This window comes from Asparagus officinalis, chromosome 3, assembly GCF_001876935.1.
Source record: "Asparagus officinalis chromosome 3, Aspof.V1, whole genome shotgun sequence".
In the NCBI taxonomy this organism is placed as follows: Eukaryota; Viridiplantae; Streptophyta; class Magnoliopsida; order Asparagales; family Asparagaceae; genus Asparagus; species Asparagus officinalis.
In genome coordinates, this window is record NC_033796.1 from 31,990,424 (window position 1) to 32,013,044 (window position 22,621).

At 37.1% G+C, this 22,621-nt stretch overlaps 2 protein-coding genes across 4 annotated transcripts; one reads left to right on the top strand and one right to left on the bottom strand.

Annotated features, from left to right (window-relative positions):
- On the bottom strand, positions 14,039-20,164 carry LOC109833671 (cell division cycle protein 27 homolog B-like). 3 transcript variants are annotated; one of them, XM_020401424.1, is made up of 5 exons: positions 19,789-20,153; positions 19,574-19,711; positions 18,323-19,256; positions 15,374-15,520; positions 14,039-14,411 (listed from the first exon to the last, which is right to left on the bottom strand). In XM_020401424.1, exons 3-5 carry the CDS (start codon positions 18,506-18,508, stop codon positions 14,361-14,363), a joined length of 384 nt encoding a protein of 127 aa, XP_020257013.1. In that variant the 5' UTR covers positions 18,509-19,256; positions 19,574-19,711; positions 19,789-20,153; the 3' UTR covers positions 14,039-14,360. The 3 variants fall into 3 exon arrangements, 2 of the variants coding, with proteins under 2 accessions (XP_020257013.1, XP_020257012.1); XM_020401423.1 differs by lacking the exons at positions 18,323-19,256; positions 19,574-19,711; positions 19,789-20,153 and adding exons at positions 16,182-16,287; positions 16,759-16,852; positions 17,515-17,613; XR_002245311.1 differs by lacking the exon at positions 14,039-14,411 and adding an exon at positions 16,182-16,287 and having other exon boundaries at positions 15,397-15,542; positions 17,623-19,256; positions 19,789-20,164.
- On the top strand, positions 20,188-20,947 carry LOC109834898 (polygalacturonase-2-like). The gene is made up of 4 exons (XM_020402916.1): positions 20,188-20,194; positions 20,239-20,421; positions 20,503-20,584; positions 20,670-20,947. Exons 1-4 carry the CDS (start codon positions 20,188-20,190, stop codon positions 20,785-20,787), a joined length of 390 nt encoding a protein of 129 aa, XP_020258505.1. The 3' UTR covers positions 20,788-20,947.

The window sequence follows — 22,621 nt, forward strand, 5'->3', positions numbered from 1 at the left end:
GAGCCGGGCCTGCCCTGTTTTTTCGACAACGGTCAACCCAGGGTGACCTTTGTTACCCGGGCCGGGCCCGGGCCCAGGCCACTCGGCCTGGCGCCGGACCGGAGCCGGTACTGTTCTGGGCCGGGCCCGGATCTGGACCGAGCGAGTTTGCACTGACCCGAGCCTGGGCCCGGACCCGGGTTTGGCCCGGGTTTTCAGGCCGACCCTGGGCCCTGGCCGGGTTCCGGCCCGAGCCGCGGGCTTTTTGGACACCACTAATCCACGCTCATCTCTGGTTGGGCAAGCGAACACCCGAGTTTTGAGAAAAAATATCTATATACTAAAGTTATTAGGCTTAGTACTTTAGCTTGACACTGTTTATTTTACAGTCTATGCTAATAACTTATTGTTAAAAGAGACGATGTGTAATTTTTGTTTACAAACCTAATGTTCAACATAATTTGCTTATAAGTGCACCACTCCAAAACTCATCTCAAATATATAATGTTTCGCGGGGTTTGAAAATTTTCTCAGCTGTGCAACACCAGTTCAGTGTAGTTAAAAGTAATAATAAAATAAATAAAATTTTTATTTATAAACCTAATAAGCTAACCCAATTTACTTTTAAGCCCATCCACTTGAAAATTTAATCATAAACCTCAAATACTCCATGAACTCTAATAATATAATATTAATAATATAATGAAGGACTGTATAAAGAGTTTTTTTTTTTGCTGTAAACCCAAAGTTCTCATTTTTTAAATTCACTCACTTCATAATTAGTCTTTGACCTAAAATACTCTAATGAATTAGTCTTAAACTTAATTTATATTTCATAAATTTGTTATATCATAAGATGCACATGTAGATGGGTTATTTAGCTATAAATCTTATCGTTGTTTATTTTTAAACTTGCCCATTACAAGGATATCTTTATTAGATCTATTTATTTTTAAACTACACACCTAGAAAATCACTCTTAGAAACTACACCAACTATTTTTAAGCTCAATTTGTGACGGTTTATACATATGGTTTATGTTGGTATATTCCACTTTGACTTACTATATTTCTTTTCTAAGAATCTAGGTATACAATGTTTTAGACCAACTGCTTAAGCATTCTTTTAGAGATTTTTTTCATGTTGTTGTAATGCCACAAATGGTAGATGAGTTATTTCCTATAAGTTCAAGGTTTTATGGTCATTTATTTTTAAATTCACCTACTTTGCAAATATGCTCTTTCCCTTATGTTAAAAGTAATCTGGCAGTTTCTATACGAGTAAGTTGTTAGATTTTATTTTAACATGTAAAATTTTATTCTAAGTGGTTAGATAGAATAGGGATTCTATCAGAACATCCTATCCACTACGGTAATCTATACCACTCATAAGTGGTTAAATGGTTAGTTTGAGAATTATGGTTATTATATTAATGGTGTAAACCATCCCACTTTTATATGGGTGGTTTTCATAGAAATTCTACTGTTGTGGTACGTCACATATTTTATAAATCAAATACTTAATAGTGCTGCATTTCTACTTTTATTTTCCATGCTAATGAGGTAGCATCGAAATATTTTTTGTGTATAAACTCAAAATTTTAGCTCATTGCTTTTTAAACTTACTCTCTTCCTAAAACGATTTATTGTGTATACGCCCAAAATCTTGCCTTCATTTATTATTAGAATCACTCACCTCCAAGATCATTCTTGAGATTCAAAACACTCATTCGAACAAATCTTAAACTCACTTTACATTTTTCACCAACTTATATATGAGTTTCTACATTTTGTTATAACCTTGTATATTTTCGTTCTAAATCTAAATTCATACTATTTATTTTTAAACTCACTCATTCTCAAAGCTACTTTTAAACACAAAATACTTAACATTATTTTGAAATCAATTTTGTAGTTCAACGGTTTGGTATACATTGTGAGTCTTTATATTTTTGTTTTAAGTGGTCAGCTACTGTGTATTTTTTAACTAAATATATAATCCATTTTTTATTGTGCGTGGCGGAAGCTCGAAACTACACAAATAGTGTACGAATAAGAACGAGATAAATCATAACCAATAAGCCAAACACAATACCACAGCAAGACAAACGAATTTTACGTGGTTCGGCAAGTTGCCTACGTCCACGGGGCAAGAAGGAGGGAGTTCTTACTATTAGAAATCAAGAGAATATAAATAGGGTTACAAAACTCACCAATGAACCCTTAAACAAACTCTCAAGATCTCTAACAAATCCTCCCACCAAGGCTGCACAATTCTCTCTCAAAAGCTGCTCAAAACGTCCTTGCTTAAACCCTAGAAGTCAACGTATTCCTACTTATATCAAACTCAAACAGAATCCAAACAGGAAACAAGCTCAGCCTAAAAAACCATCGTAAGTCGACTGTTCCGAGGGAACAAGTAGACTTACCATAAGTCAACTTAACAGTCGGCATAAGTCGACTTGACCGAGCGCAAAACAACAACTAGAGAGCAGAACGTAAGTCGACTTAACAGTGTCCATAAGTCGACTTGACCGAGATGAAACTAGCCACTAGAGGGCAGAACATAAGTTGACTCATGCATGGTCATAAGTCAACTTATGCAGGTGCATTCGTTGACTTATGACAGAAAATCTAGTTTTTCTGCTTTCTTTCTTGAGTTCTCAACAAATCTCCACCTCGGCGAAGTTTCTCCCAAAACTGAGCCGACACCAAATCATCCAAATATCCCACTTGTTACGTCCAGTGTGAAGTGGAATCTACCCATGATAATAGACTTAATCCATAACAAATCGGGAACCCAAACGAGAGCTCAAACAATCCCCCCCCCCATCGAAATCAACAAATCCAACCGGCTGTATCTGAAAGATTGCCTACGTATCCCCTTGCCCAATGAATCAAGCCGAACGTAGTTCACCCAAATGGCCTCTAAAGGCCCTCAACATTAAAGAATGTTTAATAGCTTCAAACAATAACCAAACTTCACAACTGGAATAACTTTGGTCAACATATCCGTAGGTTTGTCCTTTGTGTGGATCTTCTCTAATATGACGTCTCCATCATCCAAAACATCATGAACAAAGTTGAATCTGACATCTATATGCTTTGTGTGTGTATGATAAACCTGGTTCTTCACTAAATAGATAGACGACATGCTATCACAATATATCCGAAGAGTCTCATGTGTAATCCCCAAGTCCTCCAATAATCCACGCAACCACAAAGCCTCCTTAACAGCTTCAGTCACCGTCATATACTCCACCTCTGTAGTAGAGAGAGCTACTGTAGACTTAAGTGTACATCTTCAATAAACCGATGCCCTTGCCAATGTTAACACATATCCTGAAGTAGACCGGCGCTTGTCAAGTTCCCCAACATAGTCTGAATCCATGTAACCAATACAATCCTGCCCATTCTTCTCACTCTTCTAAAAAATCAATCCAACATACATGGTGCCTTTAACATATCATAGAATCCACTTCACAGCCTCCCGATGACCCTTCCCGGGGTTATGCATGTACCTCGATACCATGCTCACGGCCTGTGTCAAATCTGGCCTCGTACACACCATCACATACATCAAACTATCAATTGCACTGGCATATGGAACCTTCAACATATAATCTCTGTCATCAACTGAAATAGATGACATATTAGCTGAAAGCTTGAAGTGAGGAGACAATGGAGTGCTAACTGCTTTTGTATTGCCATTAAAGCTGAATTTCTTCAACATATTCTGTAAGTAACTCCACTGTGTAAGCTTTAAACTTCCCTTCACCATGTCTCTCTCGATCTCCATACCCAATATCTTCTTTGCTTCTCCAATACCCTTCATCTCGAACTCGGATAACAGTTCCTTTTTCAACTTTTAAATAGCCGAAGAATTTTTTAGAAGTAATAAGCATATCATCAACATATAATAGCAAATATATGTACTCACCATCCTATAGCTTATGCATGTAAACACATGGGTCATATGGGCTCTTCGTGTACCCATGACCAATCATGAAGCTGCCGAATCTCTTGTACCACTGTCGTGGTGATTGCTTCAAACCATAAAGAGACTTCTTCAGCTTACACACTAAATCTTCTTTTCCTACAGCTTTGAATCCTAAGGATTGTATCATGGAGATCTCCTCATCTAAATCTCCGTGTAGAAAGGCTGTCTTCACATCCATTTGGACCAAATCCAAATCCAACTGTGCCACCAATGCCAATAAAATCCGAATCGATGAATGCTTCACAACGGGTGAAAATACCTCATTGTAATCAACGCCCTCAAGCTGTGCATATCCCTTAGCAACCAATCTGGCTTTGTACCTAATGTCCCCAATAGAAGATCCCTCTTTTTTTGCATATACTCACTTGTAACCAATAGCTTTCTTCCTCTTAGGTAGTCTTGTAAGTTTCCAAGTATCATTCTTCTAAAGAGACCATATCTCCTCATCCATAGCTTCCCTCCACCTGATCGAATTGGGGTTAGACTCTGCCTTCCTAAATTTGGATAGAACCATATCATCAACGACCTCCACTGATAATACATATGCGACCATGACATCATTATGCCTAGCTGGCCGAAGAATCACCCTTCTAGGTCTATTCGCTGTAATATACTCCTGAACATGACCCTGCTCCTGAGTCTCACAATCCACTGTATCCTCTATCTGCCCAGTTATCATGCCATCTCCTCCCAGTATCACCTCTGTAGGAGCCTCAATGGATACAATACTATCTAGAGTAGGTGGAGTCACATCATCCTCCACCTACTATGATATCTCTCGAATTTGGTCTTCCTCCACCTGCCGAGGAACTTGAGGCCTCATCATGTATGCCTTATCAAATGTGACATCCATGCTAATAACTATCTTCTTGTCCCGTGGATCCCATAACTTGAAGCCTTTAACTCTATCTTTAAATCCCACAATGACTACCTTCCTCACCCTCAGATTCAATTTACCATCACTAACATGATAATAAGCAGGACACCCAAATATCCGAAGCGACTCATAGTCACTAGCTACCGAACCAGACCAACGCTCCAAATGAGTCTTCCCCTGTATCACAGTGCACGGCAACCTATTAACGAGATAGCTCACATAAACCAACGCCTCGGCCCAAAAAGATCTACGCAATCCACTCTGCGTCATCATACATCGTACCTTCTCCAACAATGTATGGTTCAATCTCTCAGCCACTTTGTTCTGTTGCGGTGTCTCTCGAACTGTAAAGTGTTGCTTAATGCTGTGATCCTAGCAAAACTATAGAAACGGTTCACTCTTATACTCTCCATCGTTATCTGAACGTAGAGTCTTCGCCTTTCTACTAGTCTGCAGCTCCACTTTCTTCTTCCACTCCAAAAAAATATCCAAGACCTCATATTTATGCTTGATAGAGTATATCTAATTCCTCCTGGAATAGTCATCAATAAAAGTAACAAAATAGTTGGCCCCACCAAGTGAATTGTTCTTGGAAGGGTCCTAAACATCTGTGTGAAAGTAATCTAATATACCTTGGGTGTTGTGAATAGTGGTACCAAATTTTACTCTAGTTTTCTTCCCAAGTACATAATACTCACACATCTCTATCTTACAGGTCTTAGCACCTTTTAATAGCCCATGTTTCGCTAATGACTATAGGGACCTATCACCTGTGCATCCCAGTCTCATGTGCTGTAGGATGGTAGTGTCCTCCTCTGTAGTGATAGAAGCTGTCAGACCACCTATAACTGTCTTGCCCTTCAAGTAGTATAGGTTGTTTTCCCTGACACCTTGCATCACCACCATAGAACCCTTCGTGACCTTTGCTATAGCATCCTCTAAGGTCACCCGATAATCAGCAGCTTCCAAAGTATTAAGAGAAATGATGTTCTTCGTCAACTGCGGTACGAACCTCACTTCTTTCAACTCCCTCACCATACCGTCATGCATCCTGATCCGGACTGAACCAATACCACCAATAGGGCATACGTGATCATTTCCCATAAGCACGGTATCCCCTCTTTCTAGCTCCTCAAAGCTGGAAAACTAATCTCTCCTAGGACAAAATATGATATGTGGCTCCCGAATCTAACATCCAATCCGTAGAGTCGACATAGCAAACCGACAGTAGTGCAGAGCACGAATAGCCCGAAGAATCTGAATCTGAATGTTCGCGAACACCTTTTACAACATTCACTTCTGAAGCTTGTACAACTTTCCCCTTATTCTTTCCGGCTTTATCCTTCCACTTTGGGCAGTCAATCTTTCAATGTCCCTCTTCTTTACAATAACGACATTGATTTCTACCAACACTCTTATAGGCACATCTGTTCTTCAATTTTGAGCAGTTGACTTAGTGACGGTTTGGACTGTGGCCTCGAACTGCTAATGTATCTCCCGATACCTTCTCGGAGGGTTCGTCATCACTCTTCCTCAGCTCATAATTCACCAATGCTGAGGTCACTTCCTTATAGTTAACAGTAGTTCTTCCATTGATCATAGTAAGAACGAACGTACCATAATCATCCTCGGGCAACGAACACAAAATTAGCATCGCTTGTCTTCATCCTCAACCATGATGTCCACATTGGTCATATCTGAAAGTAGCTTCGTAAAATTGTTTACATGCTCCCTAATGGAAACTCCCCTCTTCATCTTGAACTGGTAAAACATCTTCTTCAAGTGAAACTGATTCTTAATGCTCATCATAAGATACTTCTCATTGAGTGTTTCCCACATTCTCTTTACCAATGTCTCGTTCATCACGTTATATATAAGATTTGGTATCAAGCATGACCGAATAACTCCACAGGCCCTACTATTCATCTTCTTCCAAACATTGTCCTTCATGTCAGCGGGTTTCTCTTGTAACTCAAGAGTCTCCTCCAAATTCTGTGCTTCCAATACATCCATTATCTGGCACCTGCATAAGCCAAAATTAATCTTGTCGTCGAACTTCTGAACATCAATCTTCGTATTATTAATACTCAGACTCTGTATCGCCTTCGTAAGAGATGAACCTGATGTGCTTTCTTCTCCCATGTTGTCGATCTAACTCTTCAAATATGAATCCTTCAGCAAATCCTTGAACAAGCCCCAAGACAAACCTAGCTCTGATACCACTTGTTGTGCGTGGCGGAAGCTCGAAACCACACAAATAGTGCACGAACGAAAACAAGATAAATCATAACCAATAAGCCAAACACAATACCACAGCAAGACAAAACGAATTTTATGTGGTTCAGCAAGTTACCTACGTCCACGGGGCAAAGAGGGGGGAGTTCTTACTATTAGAAATCAAGAGAATACAAATAGAGTTACAAAACTCACCAATAATACCTTAAACAAACTCTCAATATCTCTCACAAACTCTCCCACAAAGGCTGCACAATTCTCTCTCAAAAACTGCTCAAAACATCCTTGCTTAAACCCTAGAAGTCAACATATTCCTACTTATATCAAACCCAAACAGAATCCAAACAGGAAACCAAACTCAGCCTGAAAAACTATCGTAAGTCGACTTATTAGAGGGAACAAGTCGACTTACCATAAGTTGATTTAACAGTCGGCATAAGTCAACTTGACCGAGCGCAAAACAACAACTAGAGAGCAGAACGTAAGTCGACTTAACAATGTCCATATGTCAACTTGACCGAGATGAAACTGACAACTGGAGGGCAGAACGTAAGTTGACTCATACATGGGCATAAGTCGACTTGCCATAAGTCGACTTATGCCTGTGCATGAGTCGACTTTTGACAGAAAATCCAGTTTTTCTGCTTCCTTTCTTGAGTTCTCAACATTTTTTCCTGTCCGTTTTTTGAGCCACTCATATTCATAGTTGTTTTTTTTTTCTAAATGGTAAGATGTATTATGTAACCAAATGTCTTAACCATTATATTTTAGCTTTTTCCATGTTAACGTCGTAGCATAGTGAACTATAGATGTTTTTTTACCTCTTTTTTTTAAACTCACTCATTTTTTTAAAAGAATTTTTATCTATAAACCGAAAGTTTTACCTTCATCTACTTTTAGACACACTTTCTAGATCACCTTGGATCTAACAAACTTAAAAGAATTAATTTTGAACTATTATATGTTTAGTATTGTATCATTGTAAGATGATATATTTCGCTTTAACTTGCTATTTTATTCAAAGTATTAGATGTACAATGTATTTTTAGTCCAAATACTTCAACTATATGTTTGATTCTTATCACGCAGATACTGCGGCAATACGCTGGTCAATTTTGCTCATTTACTTAAATTAAACATTTCTACTTTGAATCAACTTATATTTACAAGTGTACCATTATACAATCTCTTATTTTCTTTTGTGCCCCATCTAAAACTCTCAACTTTGAACTTTAGTAAAGGTAGAGTAAGGGAAACCATCTCAATTATAATCATACATTCATATTCTAATGCACTAACAAGTAGTGTAAATTTATATTTCTAGTATATAAATATGGTTTGTTGATTTATTTATATTAAATTATACCTTTTCTATGGAACAATTAATATTTCAAGTTTTAAAAATTATATACGTTTAACATTTTAGTGCCTAATCTAAATAAAACTTTTGACTCTGCCCTAGATTACCCGCCCCTATTTAAGCCAAAATCCTACACATATTTATTTGAAGTCCGCCTACTTTCCAACTAATATGGACTTTGTACAGGCAATTTTTACTTGCAAGCCCAAACTTCTACTCTGACAAAATGCATAAGTTGAGTAATCAAATTGTGCATATTCTTGTCAATTTCATTCTAAATTCAATATATAAATTAATATTTTTTGGCTTTCCTCATGCTGATACCGTCGGCATTGTGTGAATCAATTTTTCTTTCATATTCTATTATGATTTGACAATATTGCTCTATATTATTTTCTGTCTATCGTCAAAGCACTACTCTATTTAGGGGCTGTTTGGTTGTTTTCCGAAAAAAATCGGAAATGGAAATGTCATATTTCATTTGATTTCAACCCATTTCAAGAGTTTTCCCACATTTCTTTTTTTGTGTTTGTTTCGCAAAGAAATCACCTCATTTCACCGCCAAGTCATACAAACAGACAAAAAAAACCGCAATAGTAACAGTGCACCATATTTCTATTTCTTGTGTTTGTTTGAACAAAAAGCAAAGGAAAGAGAAATCAGCCCACTTAAATAATCTGTTTTATTTAGCTTTACTATTCTAACAGTGCTTTTAGTAATAAATAATTCATTGAAGTGACATTTCCAAGTGTTTTCAGAGGTTTTTGTTGTGAAAACACATTTCTTAAAAAGCTGATGTGGCATCCTACGTGGCGTTTCATTTCTTTAAATTACAAAATGAAACAAACTGAAGAAATGGAAAACCCTTGAAACCAAAATCCTATGTGGCACATAGGAGATTTCTTGAAAGGTGATGTGGCACATAGGTAATCTCCACCCCTATTAACTAACTCATCCACATTTATTCTTTTCCTCGCTATAAGCCAAATTCTACACATCTTTATTTTGAAGTCCGCCTACTTTCCAACTAATATGGACTTTGTACAGGCAACTTTTACTTGCAAGCCCAAACTTCTACTCTGACAAAATGTATAAAGTGAGGAATCAAATTGTGCATATTCTTGCCAACTTCATTCTAAATCGAATGTATAAATCAATATTTTTTGGCTTTGCTCATGCTGATACCGCGGCATCGTGTGAATCAATTTTTCTTTCATATTCTATTATGATTTGACAATACTGCTCTATATTATTTTCTGTCCATTGTCAAAGCACTACTCTATTTACTTTAATCTCTATGTATAGCTATCCACATGCGCGTGCGTGCACGCAATATGTTTTCTGACCTAAAATTTTGTTAGACGAAGGAGAAGATAATTGACATTGACGACGAAGAGGACGAACCTAGGGCCGGAAGGAGGAGCAATGGCAGCAGGCGGTTGAGGAATCAGCGGCCCCTTGGCTCTTACACCGATGAGGGCCTGGTAACTCGAATCAAAATCCCTTTTTTCTGGTTGTTATCAGTTGAAAAGAAGGAATTTTTGATTGAGAAGCGATGAATAACTAGGGAGATGAGAAGATGACGAAGAAGGAGAAGAGGACTTTTATGGTCTCGCTTATGTGTCATCAATGCCAAAGGAACGACAAGGGAAGAGTGGTTTCGTGCTCTAAATGCAAGAGGAAACGCTTCTGCATTCCTTGCATCACTCGATGGTCTTATATTCTCCCCTTTCTTTTTACCTGTTTTCTTGGCTAGCTCGAATTAAGAGGGTGTTTTTGTGCGCGAAAGTGGAACTGAAAAAATGGGAAAAGTAGCAAAATCGCACGGGTTGAGGCCCACATGCATGATAGAATTGTTTCACAGCTTTTTTGTAGCAAAAAAACTAAGGCTGTTTGTTTGCCAAAAAAAAAAGAAGAAAACTAGCTGTCATGTCACCTTTGAGGAAATCCCCCCATCCACATCAGCTTTTGGTTTCAACACATTTCCATTTCACATGTTTGTTTTATTTTTTTATTTAAGGAAATGTGGATGCCACCAAGGATGCCATGTCACATTTCAAGAAATGTGTTTTCACAACAAAAAGCTGTGAAAACACTTGGAAATATCACATCAATGAGTTTTTAATTAATAAATGCACTATTGGAGAGTATCATGATGAATAAATTTCTTTTTTAATGGGTCATTTCTCTTTTTCTTTTTCTTCTTGTCAAACAAACTAAAGAAATGGAAATCAAAAGCACTGTTACTATGGAGGCTTTTTTTTTGTGTGACTTGGCAGTGAAAAGGGGAGGTTTCTTTGCGAAACAAACAAAATAAAAGAAAACTGGGAAACCTCTTGATATGTGTTGAAATCATTTCCAAAGAGGGTTTTCCATTTCCGTTTTTTTCGTGGAAATAGCCAAACATGCAAGCATAAATGTGTACGCATTCCGCCTCCGTGTGTTTTCAAGTGAGCTGCAAGGGGTTTTTTTAAAAAAATCTAGCGATTTGACCCTAACTCCTCTCTCTCATGACCCCAACTCCCTTCACCCCAATCTAGAAACCACTCTCCCCTAGATTGATCCCAACTCCCTCCCTCTCCCTCTCTCGCTTGTGACCCCAAGCACCACCGCCGACCAACTTCGCCTCCACCCCAACTCCCTCCCTCTCCCTCTCTCGCTCATGACGCGAAGCCCCGTCTCTGACCAACTCCGACCCCAACTCCCTCCCTCTCACTCTCTCCCTCCCTCTCACTCTCTCACTCGTGACCCACCGCCGACCAACTCCGACTCCGACCTCCTCCGCCATTAAGCCCTCCGCCATTAAGCTCATCCTCCTCCTCCGCCATTAAGCTCCTCCTCCTCCGCCGCCATTAAGCACTCTTCCCCTCCCTTAAATCGTCAGATTTCGGCAAAGGGGAACTCACTTCGGGATATAGGTTGGGTACAGTTAAAACTTGAACAGAAGGCAAATGAAGGGATTGCAAGTGCTAAATTATCATCCGACTCGAATGAAGCAGAGGAGATGAGTGGAGTTGGCGCTGCAATAAAGAGGCTGGAAACAAACCTTCAGAAAGAAAAATCGTAGTTTAGGATACCGGATTTCAACATGTGGAAGCAAAAAGGGAAGATCTTTGATGAATGCTCCTCATTGTAAGTCTGGTTCCTCGCCAACAAACAACTTGCAGAAATAGCAAGATTCTCCAGTTAGATGTACTATTGTGCACCTACAAATACCTCTCAATCAATTCACCAAAACATGGTCATACTTGTTCGTCCTTGTAAGGTCTTTTTGTGGTTGATAAAATCAGTGACTGCTTCAACAATTTAAGTCTTGATGGAGCCTAGAGGGCAAAGGCCAATTGTATGCCAGTTAACTGTTATTTACTTGTCAGGAGACTGATCCATGTAATATTGCACCCCTTCTTTTCGAGTGAAATAAGAAGGGTCTTATTATTATTATTTTCAAAAAAAATTTGATTCCTTTCTGCATCTTATGTAATTTATGACTTGTGTTCCTCTTACTGTGACTACTAATCAAGTTGATACTATGCTAAGCAGGGATGTCGGGTCTGCAGTTTTAGATGAACTTAACGTGCATTGGCTGAGATCATTGTATTGAGAATGCTACTGAAGATTCTTTTTTTTCCCTCATTTATGTACAATTTTGAACCAGGGTTGGTACTTGGTATGTGAATCTATTCATTGAGAATGCTATCGGAAAGCTGACTTGGCATATGAATCTGTTAGCCCACCAGAGTGCTGTTCATTGGAGTTTGGTGCAATCCGATCGATTAATTTGACTCACTTACAGTGCCAGGGCTACAGTAGTGCGTATAATCTGGCTCTGTTGAGGGCAAGAGGACCGGGAGAATGGTCGTATGGTATAAGGGTAAGCTACTCTCTACCTGAGGAGGAGGAGCTTAATGGCGGAGGAGGAGGATGAGCTTAATGGCGGAGGAGGTCAGAGTCGGAGTTGGTCGGCGGCGGGGCTTGGGGTCACGAGCGAGAGAGTGAGAGGGAGGGAGTTAGGGTCGGAGTTGGTCAGCGACGGGGCTTCGCGTCACGAGCGAGAGAGGGAGAGGGAGGGAGTTGGGATCAATCCAGGGGAGAGTGGTTTCTGGATTGGGGTGAAGGGAGTTGGGGTCACGAGAGAGAGGGGTTGGGGTCAAATCGCTAGATTTTTTGCAAAAAAAACCCCTTGCAGCTCACTTGAAAACACACGGAGGCGGAATGCGGACGCATTTATGCGTACTAGAAATGGACTCTATATATATATATGAGAGAGAGAGAAATGGGTATACTTGGTACCAAGCACAAAAAGTTGTGTTTGATAGTGAGGTGTCATAATCTCCTTCACTCATTCAAATGGTTGTATATCCTCATGCACTCCTCAACTCATGTGAATATGGTCCCTCATTTGAATGAGTGGAGGGGATTGTGTCACCTCACTACCAAGCACAAAATTTATGGTTGGTACCAAGCATACCCAATATATAATAATTTACTTATATATAATATATACTATAATATTTATATATATATTATATATATATATATATATATATTTATAGTATATATATAATAATATATATATATATAGAGAGAAATGGAGTAACTTGTACGCGCGGCAAGTTGCTTAAGAACACTTGGTAGTGATCGTGGCTAATCTTGCCCCTACATCACAATCCTCGAAGATAGAGCCCAACGCACATTCACAACTCCAATGTAGATTATAGGGACAAGATTTCAGGTACAGTCACTATCAGTTGCTTTGAAGGCATGCTATGATATATAATATAATATGGTATATCATATATATATATATATAATATATAGTATATATATATATATATATATATATCATATATATATACGAGAGAGAGAGACGAGAGAGAGAGAGAGAAATGGAGAAACTTGGTACGAAGCTTTGCTCGCAAGGCAACTTGTAGTGATGTGGCACTGTAACTTATCCTACAATCTACATTAGGAGTGGTGAAGGGTGGTTGAGGCTGCTATCTTCGAGGTGTGATATAGGGGGGCATGATTTGCCACATCACTACCAAGTCTGCTTGGAACAACCGTTGGTACTGAAGTTTTCCTTGTTCTCATATATATATATATATATATATATTATTATATTATATATATATATATATATACTATATATATATATAGTATATATATATATATATATATATATCGTATAGGTATATATATGATATAGTATATATATATAGTATGTAGTATTACTACTAGTTGGATTGCACGTGCAATGCACGTGGTAAAGTTTTCATTTTTTGTTTTAAATTTATACTTTTATTTATAATGTTTTGTTATAAAATTATGGAATGTAAGTAATGGATAAAACATATAGACATAATCTAAACATTCAACATTTAAACAATTAAATTACATTTATTGATTGATTGGGGGGCCAATGCAAATTTGTAAGCTGGTTAAGGGCTCACATTAATTTATCATAAGTGAATTCTCGTTGCAGAAAACAATACCGATTAGATTTAAATTAAATTGAACACAATTGACCGTTCGAGAGAAACTTATAAGAATGTAAAAGAATTACAAGTTAAGAAGGCAAACAGCCATCATCTACCAACAATGCACTGTTTTCCTCTGTAGCAGTTCCTTTCACTGTGATGTAAGCGTCCAAACATTATACATGCATTATCAGTCATGCTCTCAGTACAAATGTTTCACTCGATGACTCACTAAAGCTACTAAACTGAATGACTAATGTTACATTTGAGACGAGTAATACAATGTTAGAGGTTAGCCGCCGCTTTCTTCAAGAATGGGCTGTCTTCAATAGTATCTCGAAAGTTTGCTTTCCAGAAGATAGTCTGAAAGCCCAAGCATGCGGCCAAGCCAATTGAGCCCTTACTGCACCTTCTGAGTTTTGAGGAAATGAATCTATAAGTTGTCCTCCAATTCATCTGGGAGATGCAATTTCTCCATCGCAGACTGAAATTTATATATAAATGTTAATAGGTCATAAATAAAAAAGCACAACAAATACAGGCATTTAATGATGAAGAATTAATTCCTTGAATAGCTTACTGCCTTAGTTTCATTGTTTCTACAGTAGAATGTATTTTATAAACCCCATAATTTGCTTAATCATGTGTCCATAATTGGCTAAAATGTCCAGAATCATACTCTCACCCCTTATTAGTTGTAAATGAGAGAATTCTACATCATGGCTCTTTGAAGTTAAGGGGGTAAGCTCAAAAATGATTATTAATTGTTTGCAATTTTTAGTCTTTTTGGTAGTAAATGAGAGTCTTCTACATCATGGCTCTTCGAAGTTAAGGGGGAAAACTAAAAAATAATTGCTAATTGTAGAAAGGGTGAAGAAGGTTTAGCGGCAGCCAATACAATTTAAGCCTTGCTTCTTCTTCTTCTTCTTCTTCTTCTTCTTTTTTTTTTTTGCTTTATTTGGTTTTTTTCTATAAAGTATTATGATGACTGATATTCAGGTGATGCTTTTGTTTGAAGGCTTCAAGATTCCACGTCTAAATTAAGGGGGAACTATCAACTGTTATATCCTAGCTTGTGGTGAGTGACGACGACAATTTGTTCACTCCCCATCCTGTTATAACTGTTATATCAACTTTTGGATATGGGACTTTTTAAGTTCTGTTCGCATCCCTCTTGTAAATTTTTTATATTTTAATATATTTTCAATGAATAGGTCACCTTGCCTTCTTTTTCTCTAAAAAAAGATGAGAAGATGATTAAATCCATATTAAACCCTATAGTTTTTATCTAACTTGGACTTGAAAATAGTTTAGTCCATACAAGTACGTGAATAAATTTAAAACTTAATAGATCTCAACATTTCAGATAACCTTAGGCATCTGAAATAAGAAATGGATATAATAAAGGGAAAGAACAGACCATACAGAAAAATCTGAATGCAGTACCTTGATAGCAGCAACATCAGCTGCTGGAGGCTTCAGGTCCAATGCAATACCAAAGTAGAACATGTCCTTAGCATGCATATTAAGCCTCTTGTGAATCTTCCCCATCAACGCGTAGATGCTGCTCTCACATGGAGTGAAGTCCTTAACCTGCTCCAAATGCTTCAATGTCCTATATAAATATCATAGGACAAAGCTCCAATATAACAAAGAACCAATATATGGTTGGATATTTTCTTCATAATTAACTAAAGTAACAATGTTCAGGTAAATTACTTATAAACATTAGCACTTTCAATATTAAGTTTTGTACTGGTAAATCATGTTCCGGAATGCATAAAAAAGAGTATCACCAAAAGAAATCAATACATTTATGACAACCAAATTCCAAGTAAAAAAGAGTATCACCAAAAGAAATCAATACATTTATGACAACCAAATTCCAAGGTTACTAATTTGGTCTACAGTGATCAATTTTATTGAACAAATAATCTTTAATTGTAGCTGTACTCATAGTTTGTCCGCATATTATCTAAATTATCAAACAAATATGTGCACTGGATATCAATCGAAAATTGTCCATGTATAAGTCCTATATATTTTAATCTACAAACTCCATAGAAGCCTCAAGACTATTTGAGTGGTACTTGAACCCATCAAAATGTTAAAATGCAATTTGCTACGAGTATTCACATTGGAAAAACAATGGTGTCTTATCACCGCAGACATGCATGTTATTCAAATCGTGCAATTTTCTGAACTTATAGCAAAAGGAGATTGTAGTTCCCAACTTGAGGTTGACATAACACACCTGAAGGTACTGATGATAAATTGCAAAAGGTGCATAATATGATAAAAGTGGTAGCAAATCTTCAATTATAATCCCCACATCCATTTCGGGTGCAGCAACTATCAAGCTGCAAGATGAAAAGCAAAAAAAAATGCAGCACTGTAACAATCAGTCAATAAAATCTTGTTTAAAGATACTTTATCCCAATTTTCTACCTAGTAAAGCCTTTCTCTTTCCATGATTATATGTCTTCTGATGATGCATGTCTTCCTGCAGGTTTTTTTTTTTTTTTTTGCACTAAGGAAGAAGTGCTCTGATGTGTGTCATCAACTCCATCAGATGAACATGGCAATAAGGACGCATTACAGGCATTATAATGCAGTTCTAAAGACTGGACGTTCGGGTCCTTTTCAAAGGAAACAGCGACATTGTTTTGAGATAAGAGATAATACAGAAAATGGTGCTTGAAGAATCATGCATCAATAAGCATCAGTACTTCAATAAGTAGACTGCGGAAAATACATATCCTCGTTTCTGTATAATTTTCCTCTTCGATTGTTATGCGGTTAGAGCATGTAAAAGGGATGTTGGACTGTACCTGCGGCATACTTCATAACTGAAATTGAATATCCTCACTATATCAAGGGAGGGTGGCTTTGTTCCAAAATAGGTATTGCACACATGACCTGAACCTGCAAAGTAAAAGACATAGTCAACATGATTTTCTAGTAATATCTCAATATCAAAACATAGACACAAAATTCTATGTTATGAAAGAATGAATTTTAATTTTTTGGCATATATAAGCCTAATACATCATGAACTTTTCATTTTTATTTGTGTTCAAGGAAAGAAAGAGAAAATACTGAAGCATGACATGTAAGAGAACAAAACATTAACATAAGCATTCCTGAAGATATGCAGAACTGTTGAACTAACTATATCAAAATATGCAGTTGACCACCCAAACACAATTCCAAGAACTTTGGCGAAAAAGCAAGTGTTCTAGACTACTAAAAATTTTAGAACAATGCAGAAGAAAAGAATACAACTTACTACAACCAACTGCAATATGGCAGGTAGTATACAGTTCAATTAACAGTTGCCTGTGAACATACCCAGAATTCAAGTAGCAACAAAGGCATCGATTATTTATTGGTATATCAGCCTATGTATCAACTAAGAGGAAACTTTGAGCTACAAAATATCAGTTAAAATATAGTAGACTAATTAAACTTACAGAAAAAGAAAGCTGAGCATGAATCTCTATTGTAAAATGATAGAAGTGTGAACTTCTTGGATGAAACATCAATTTGGTAACTAAACTGTTAAATTTAGTGAAACAAGTTCTTACCTTCAGCTACCGCATCACAGTATGAGAGATTCATACTTGTGTTGGCATACATTCTCCAATATCTAATTGCATGATATCCTCGGAAAGCTCATCTAATTTTGGTTGTACCTAGTAAAGCCTTTCTCTTTCCATGATTATATGTCTTCTGATGATGCCTACCTTCCTGCAGGTATTGTTTTTTGCACTAATGAAGAAGTGCTCTGATGTGTGTCATCAACTCCATCAGAAGAACATGGCAATAAGGACGCATTACAGGCATTATAATGCAGTTCTAAAGACTGAGTGACTAATTCCGAACTCTTCATAAGAATGCTTTGAAATGTACTATCTCAAGAGTGACTCAACTATCTCAAGAGAGCCAGTTTTATTATTCATATATTTATGGCATGGACATAGAATCTCAGGGCCTCCTATTTTTCTAATAGCATATTCCACAAATTTCTTCACTACAATTTTTTAAGTAGTAGAAAAGAAGCTGACAAGAAACTATAAACGACTGTTCTCTTTACAAAGTCATAAAGCATTACAAATTATACATCTCACTATCAACCTAAGGGTAGAAAATTCATCACATAGATAGTTAATGCCTAAACACGAGGAATAAATTACCACATTCATCATAATCAGTTTGTATGTCAAATGAGAGAATAATAAAAGGCATGGAATGGATAATCATTTATAACTGTAAAATGTTTACAAAAGAACACAAGAAAACAAACAAACATTTCCGAAAGGTATTTACAATGTGATTGTAAGACATCTACAATAAAAACTAAGAGATATACTAATTATTTGAGAAAGAAATTACCCTCAAGATATCAATGCAATCTTGATCAAATGTGTCATCATACACACGAGAAGTTCCCTCCTTGCTTGATTTCTCCAAGTTTCTTCTTCTATTACCATCCATATTGCTCAAGTACTCATTAAAGAGAGAGAAAAGCTTGTCTTTCACATTCTTAAGCTCCGTAGAATTGTGTCCATATAGCCCCATGATAGCAAAACTCTACAAATTGCATTTTGTATCGGGGATCCAAGATGCACGCAATAGCAAGTAGAACATTGTACTCACTCCAATATTTTTCAAATTTCTTGTACATTTTGGTTGCTATTAACTTAACATATTCATCATCATCTTTCATCCCACTCTTTAAAGTACGTTGCACAACAAATACTTGAAGAAAGTAGAGATTAGTTGTTGGATAATTCGTACCGGAGAAAAGACAAGTGACTGCTAGAAGTCATGATACTTAAGTGAGAAATTCAAGGTGTGTTTTCATTGATTTATGAAGTTTAGAGGGGTTTTGTTCAAAACCCCCAATGTTCATGGGGATACCCTAAACTTCAAATTTGACTGACGCATATAACTGCAGCCTAATGATATTCGAGCTGCTGAATATGGAGGAGCTTTAGCAGTAGGGGTGTGCACAGGGGTATTCTCAGGAGAGGAGCTGAAGCAGGCAAGCAATGGTAGTGCCATTATCCTCGCAGATCTTAAAGATACCTAATTTTGATGAAGCTTAGAGAGAGAAAGAGAGAACTTACAGAGAGCTCTGCCATTATCCTCGCAGATCTTAAAGATACCTAATTTTGATGAAGCTTAGAGAGAGAAAGAGAGAACTTGCAGAGAGGATCGAGCTCGACGTTTGTCGCTGCTCGTCGCTCGCCGTCACTCGTCGCCACTTTTGATGAAACGACGCCGCTCGCCGCCGCACTTCAGGCCAATCCATTGATGCAACAACCTAACATATCATGAAATAAAATGCGCACGTTAAAAGGACATACATGTGAATATGTGATCTAACTCTCACCAATTCACAACATCCAAAAGAACAATAGCAATGATGTTACGAAGGAACCAGACTTCTATGAAAAATCCACCACCTAAAGATCATTATAAAACCTGAAATTGGTCTTAACATTTGAGAAATCAAGAGTATGTATGCAAAAGATAAACGTAAACACCTTGATAACACAAAATATGAATACATATTTGTTTAGAAAAACACAATTCAAAGAATAAGTATAATATAACATGATTGACAAGAAAGAGACTAACTGCAGCAATGGAAGCAGAGGAGTCTTCTCCTGGCTGGGGATGTGTGACATCAGCCCCAAAAATGATGGTTGGTTTATCGGATACAAAAGGCAACCTCTTATAAAGAGCATCTGACAGAACAGTGTTACGGCCTCCGACCTGTTCAAGAATCATGCAGGTAAATTAAAAGGCCATCCATGATCAAACTGGAAGCTTAAGAACACAGAAACACAGACCTTCACATTAATTTTCAAAGCCACTCTCTTATAATCAATTTTTTGAATTTTATATCAGATCAAAGGCACAATAGACGCTTCATCAAATCGCTCAGATTGGGATGGTATGAGTATTAGACACTGGATTATGTTTCACAACTTGAGAAATTTTGTCGTCACTGGTGGTGGAACAGTCAACGGCAATGGCAAGATATGGTGGCAAAATTCTTGCAAGATCAATAGAACTCTGGTGATGACCATACAATACGATGAATTTGATTTTATTGATCTCTTTGTGATAGCTCACTAACCTGTTTTCTTTCCCACAACATTCTTGTGTTTTCAGCCTTGCACAGTTGCACCAACGGTACGTTCATGGTTAATTTGGCATGAGTAAGAGAGAAAGTGTTGTATCATATAATGAGACGTTTTAATTATTTTTACAAGCTTTGACCTTTTTCAACTGCAAAGGTTTGAGGATTGAAGATTTAAGGGTAAAAGATAGCCAACAGATTCATGTGTCCATTGAGAAGTGTAGAGATGTAGGAGTCTCGACTCTATCAATAAATGCAACAGATGAGAGTCCAAATACAGATGGAATTCATATAGCCAACACGCAGAATATTGTCATAAGCGATTGTGAAATTAGAACAGGCAATAAATCTAGTCAACAATATTCATCCTAACTTTTACCTGATCAATTTTTTTCCTGATATGAATGTCTTATGAATTTAGGTGATGACTGTGTTTCAATTGTATCCGGGACTCGAAACGTTAAAGGGATGAACTTATTTTGTGGCCTAGGTCACGGAATCAGGTACAATACTTTTGACTCCTACCAGTTTCAAACCTTGCAAATTTAACACAATATTTACACAGTTGTGTTTTATTATGGTGAATAGCATTGGAAGTTTAGGAGCTAATAACTCCAGGGACCATGTCAGCAATGTTTTCATGGATACAGTTACACTTCATGGTACTCAAAATGGAGTCAGAATCAAAACCTGGCAGGTAACTTAAACAACTATTTACAAAAAATGTGTTAATTGCATAAACCCCCTCATCTATATATTCAATAGCTCTCATCACCCTTCCAAGACTTTTATAAGCATTTATTATCCCTGGATTGACATTTGAATCGCAGATAACCCCCTCTTCCTCTTGATTGAGGGGTGGTAAGTGCTATAAAAGCGTTGAGGGACTACTGAAGGTATAGATGAGGGGGTTTTATCTGCAATTTACTCTTATAAACACATTCTGTTTCTCTACTGAAGGCATAAACAATATATAAGGTCTAACCGAGTACATGATGTGCACATGGATATGATTTAATACTGGCATATTGATAACCAGAATTTTATCTTCGCGATATAAAGATTTCCAAGTACAAATTGTTTTTGCCTAGTTCATGGGATTGAGCTTTTGGGTATAATACTTATCTAAAAATGGACTGTATAACAATTTTGGGTTTTTCGTTATTAGTCCTATAACTCATTAATATTTTGATCAAATCATTGAAATTTCTATTAGGTCCTACGAGACCAGAACCAGAAAGAATATTACATGGCATTCAAACTCCCAGTCGCAATTTTAAATAAGATGATCAATCATATAGCATATAAAACCATACTTATAGGTATTAATGCTTGAACATCAACAGAAATCATACTTATAGGTATTAATGCTTGAACATGAACAGAGTTGCCTAAAGTCCGACATGACACTGAAACATTTAGGGTAGATCCTAAACTGTGTCATCACTATTTCATATATAATACATGGCTTACCTGATGAATCTGACGAAGGAGTAATATGAAGACTTGAAGCAAGCCCTAATTCGGACAATCCTTGACCTATTGTTGAATTAGAACAAAAGGAGATGATGGCTAATTAGAACAAAATTAAATGAAGAGCAAAAAAGTAAAATCATTCTTACCGATTACAAAATTCTGACAACTGAGGAGATGATGGCGGAGGCGCAGAGTTGATGATTAGGGCAATAACAATCATCTTTGTAAATTTATCGCTTAAGATCGTGGGACGGCGTAACATAAGAACTGAGAGAAGGCGGAGAGAAGGCGGAACCGAAGGAAGATTTAGGGTAACGGATGAACTGGTGATTTGATTTCATCTTTAAAAGTTGTAACGGAAGATCGGATGAGCTGAGGAGAAGGCGGAGAGAAGGTGGAGAGAAGCCGGAACGGAAGGAAGAATTAGGGCTTTTGATTTCTGCTGATGTTGTAAGGGATAAGGTTGGTATATTTATTTCGGTTGAAGGTTATTTTGGGGAGGGAAAAGTTTTTCAGGAACTGGCTCTTTTAAAGGGTATATATATATATATATATATATATATATATATAGGGAGAGGTTCTAATAAAAACCTCATTAGCCTAAAAACTAAAAACCAATATCATCCATTGGATCTAGATGAATCCAATGGCTGTGAGTCAGTCCAACAGTCAACAGACACATGCATTAATTACATGCATTAATTATCTTAACGAACACAAATCTGTATTCACTGCAGTGAATCGGTATTCACTGCAGTGAATCTGGATTCACTGCAGTGAATCTGGATTCACTGCAGTAAAAGACATGTTCGTTGAGGTAATGAATCTGGATTCACTGTAGTGAATCTGGATTAGTGAAGGACGTGTTCGGTGAGGTAATAAATCTGGATTCACTGTAGTGAATCTGGATTCACTGCGTTAAGGTAATTAATGCATATGTTTAATGAATGTTCATAGATATAAACCACAAAAGAGCAAAGACTATTATTTATGTTTCATTATAAACCACAAAAGAGCAAAGACTATTATTTATGTTTCATTATATATATATATATATATATATA

What these genes read in the sequence shown, in the direction of transcription:
- LOC109834898 (XM_020402916.1), top strand. An exon ending in CGATTGTGAAATTAGAACAG is followed by an intron (nt 20,422 to 20,502) that starts GCAATAAATCTA and finishes TTATGAATTTAG; the next exon opens with GTGATGACTGTGTTTCAATT. An exon ending in GGCCTAGGTCACGGAATCAG is followed by an intron (nt 20,585 to 20,669) that starts GTACAATACTTT and finishes TATGGTGAATAG; the next exon opens with CATTGGAAGTTTAGGAGCTA.
- LOC109833671 (XM_020401423.1), bottom strand. Translation starts at nt 17,566, where the DNA reads ATGTATGCCAACACAAGTATGAATCTCTCATACTGTGATGCGGTAGCT. An exon ending in AGTTATGAAGTATGCCGCAG is followed by an intron (nt 16,288 to 16,758) that starts GTACAGTCCAAC and finishes TTCATCTTGCAG; the next exon opens with CTTGATAGTTGCTGCACCCG. An exon ending in CTGATGTTGCTGCTATCAAG is followed by an intron (nt 14,412 to 15,373) that starts GTACTGCATTCA and finishes TATAAATTTCAG; the next exon opens with TCTGCGATGGAGAAATTGCA.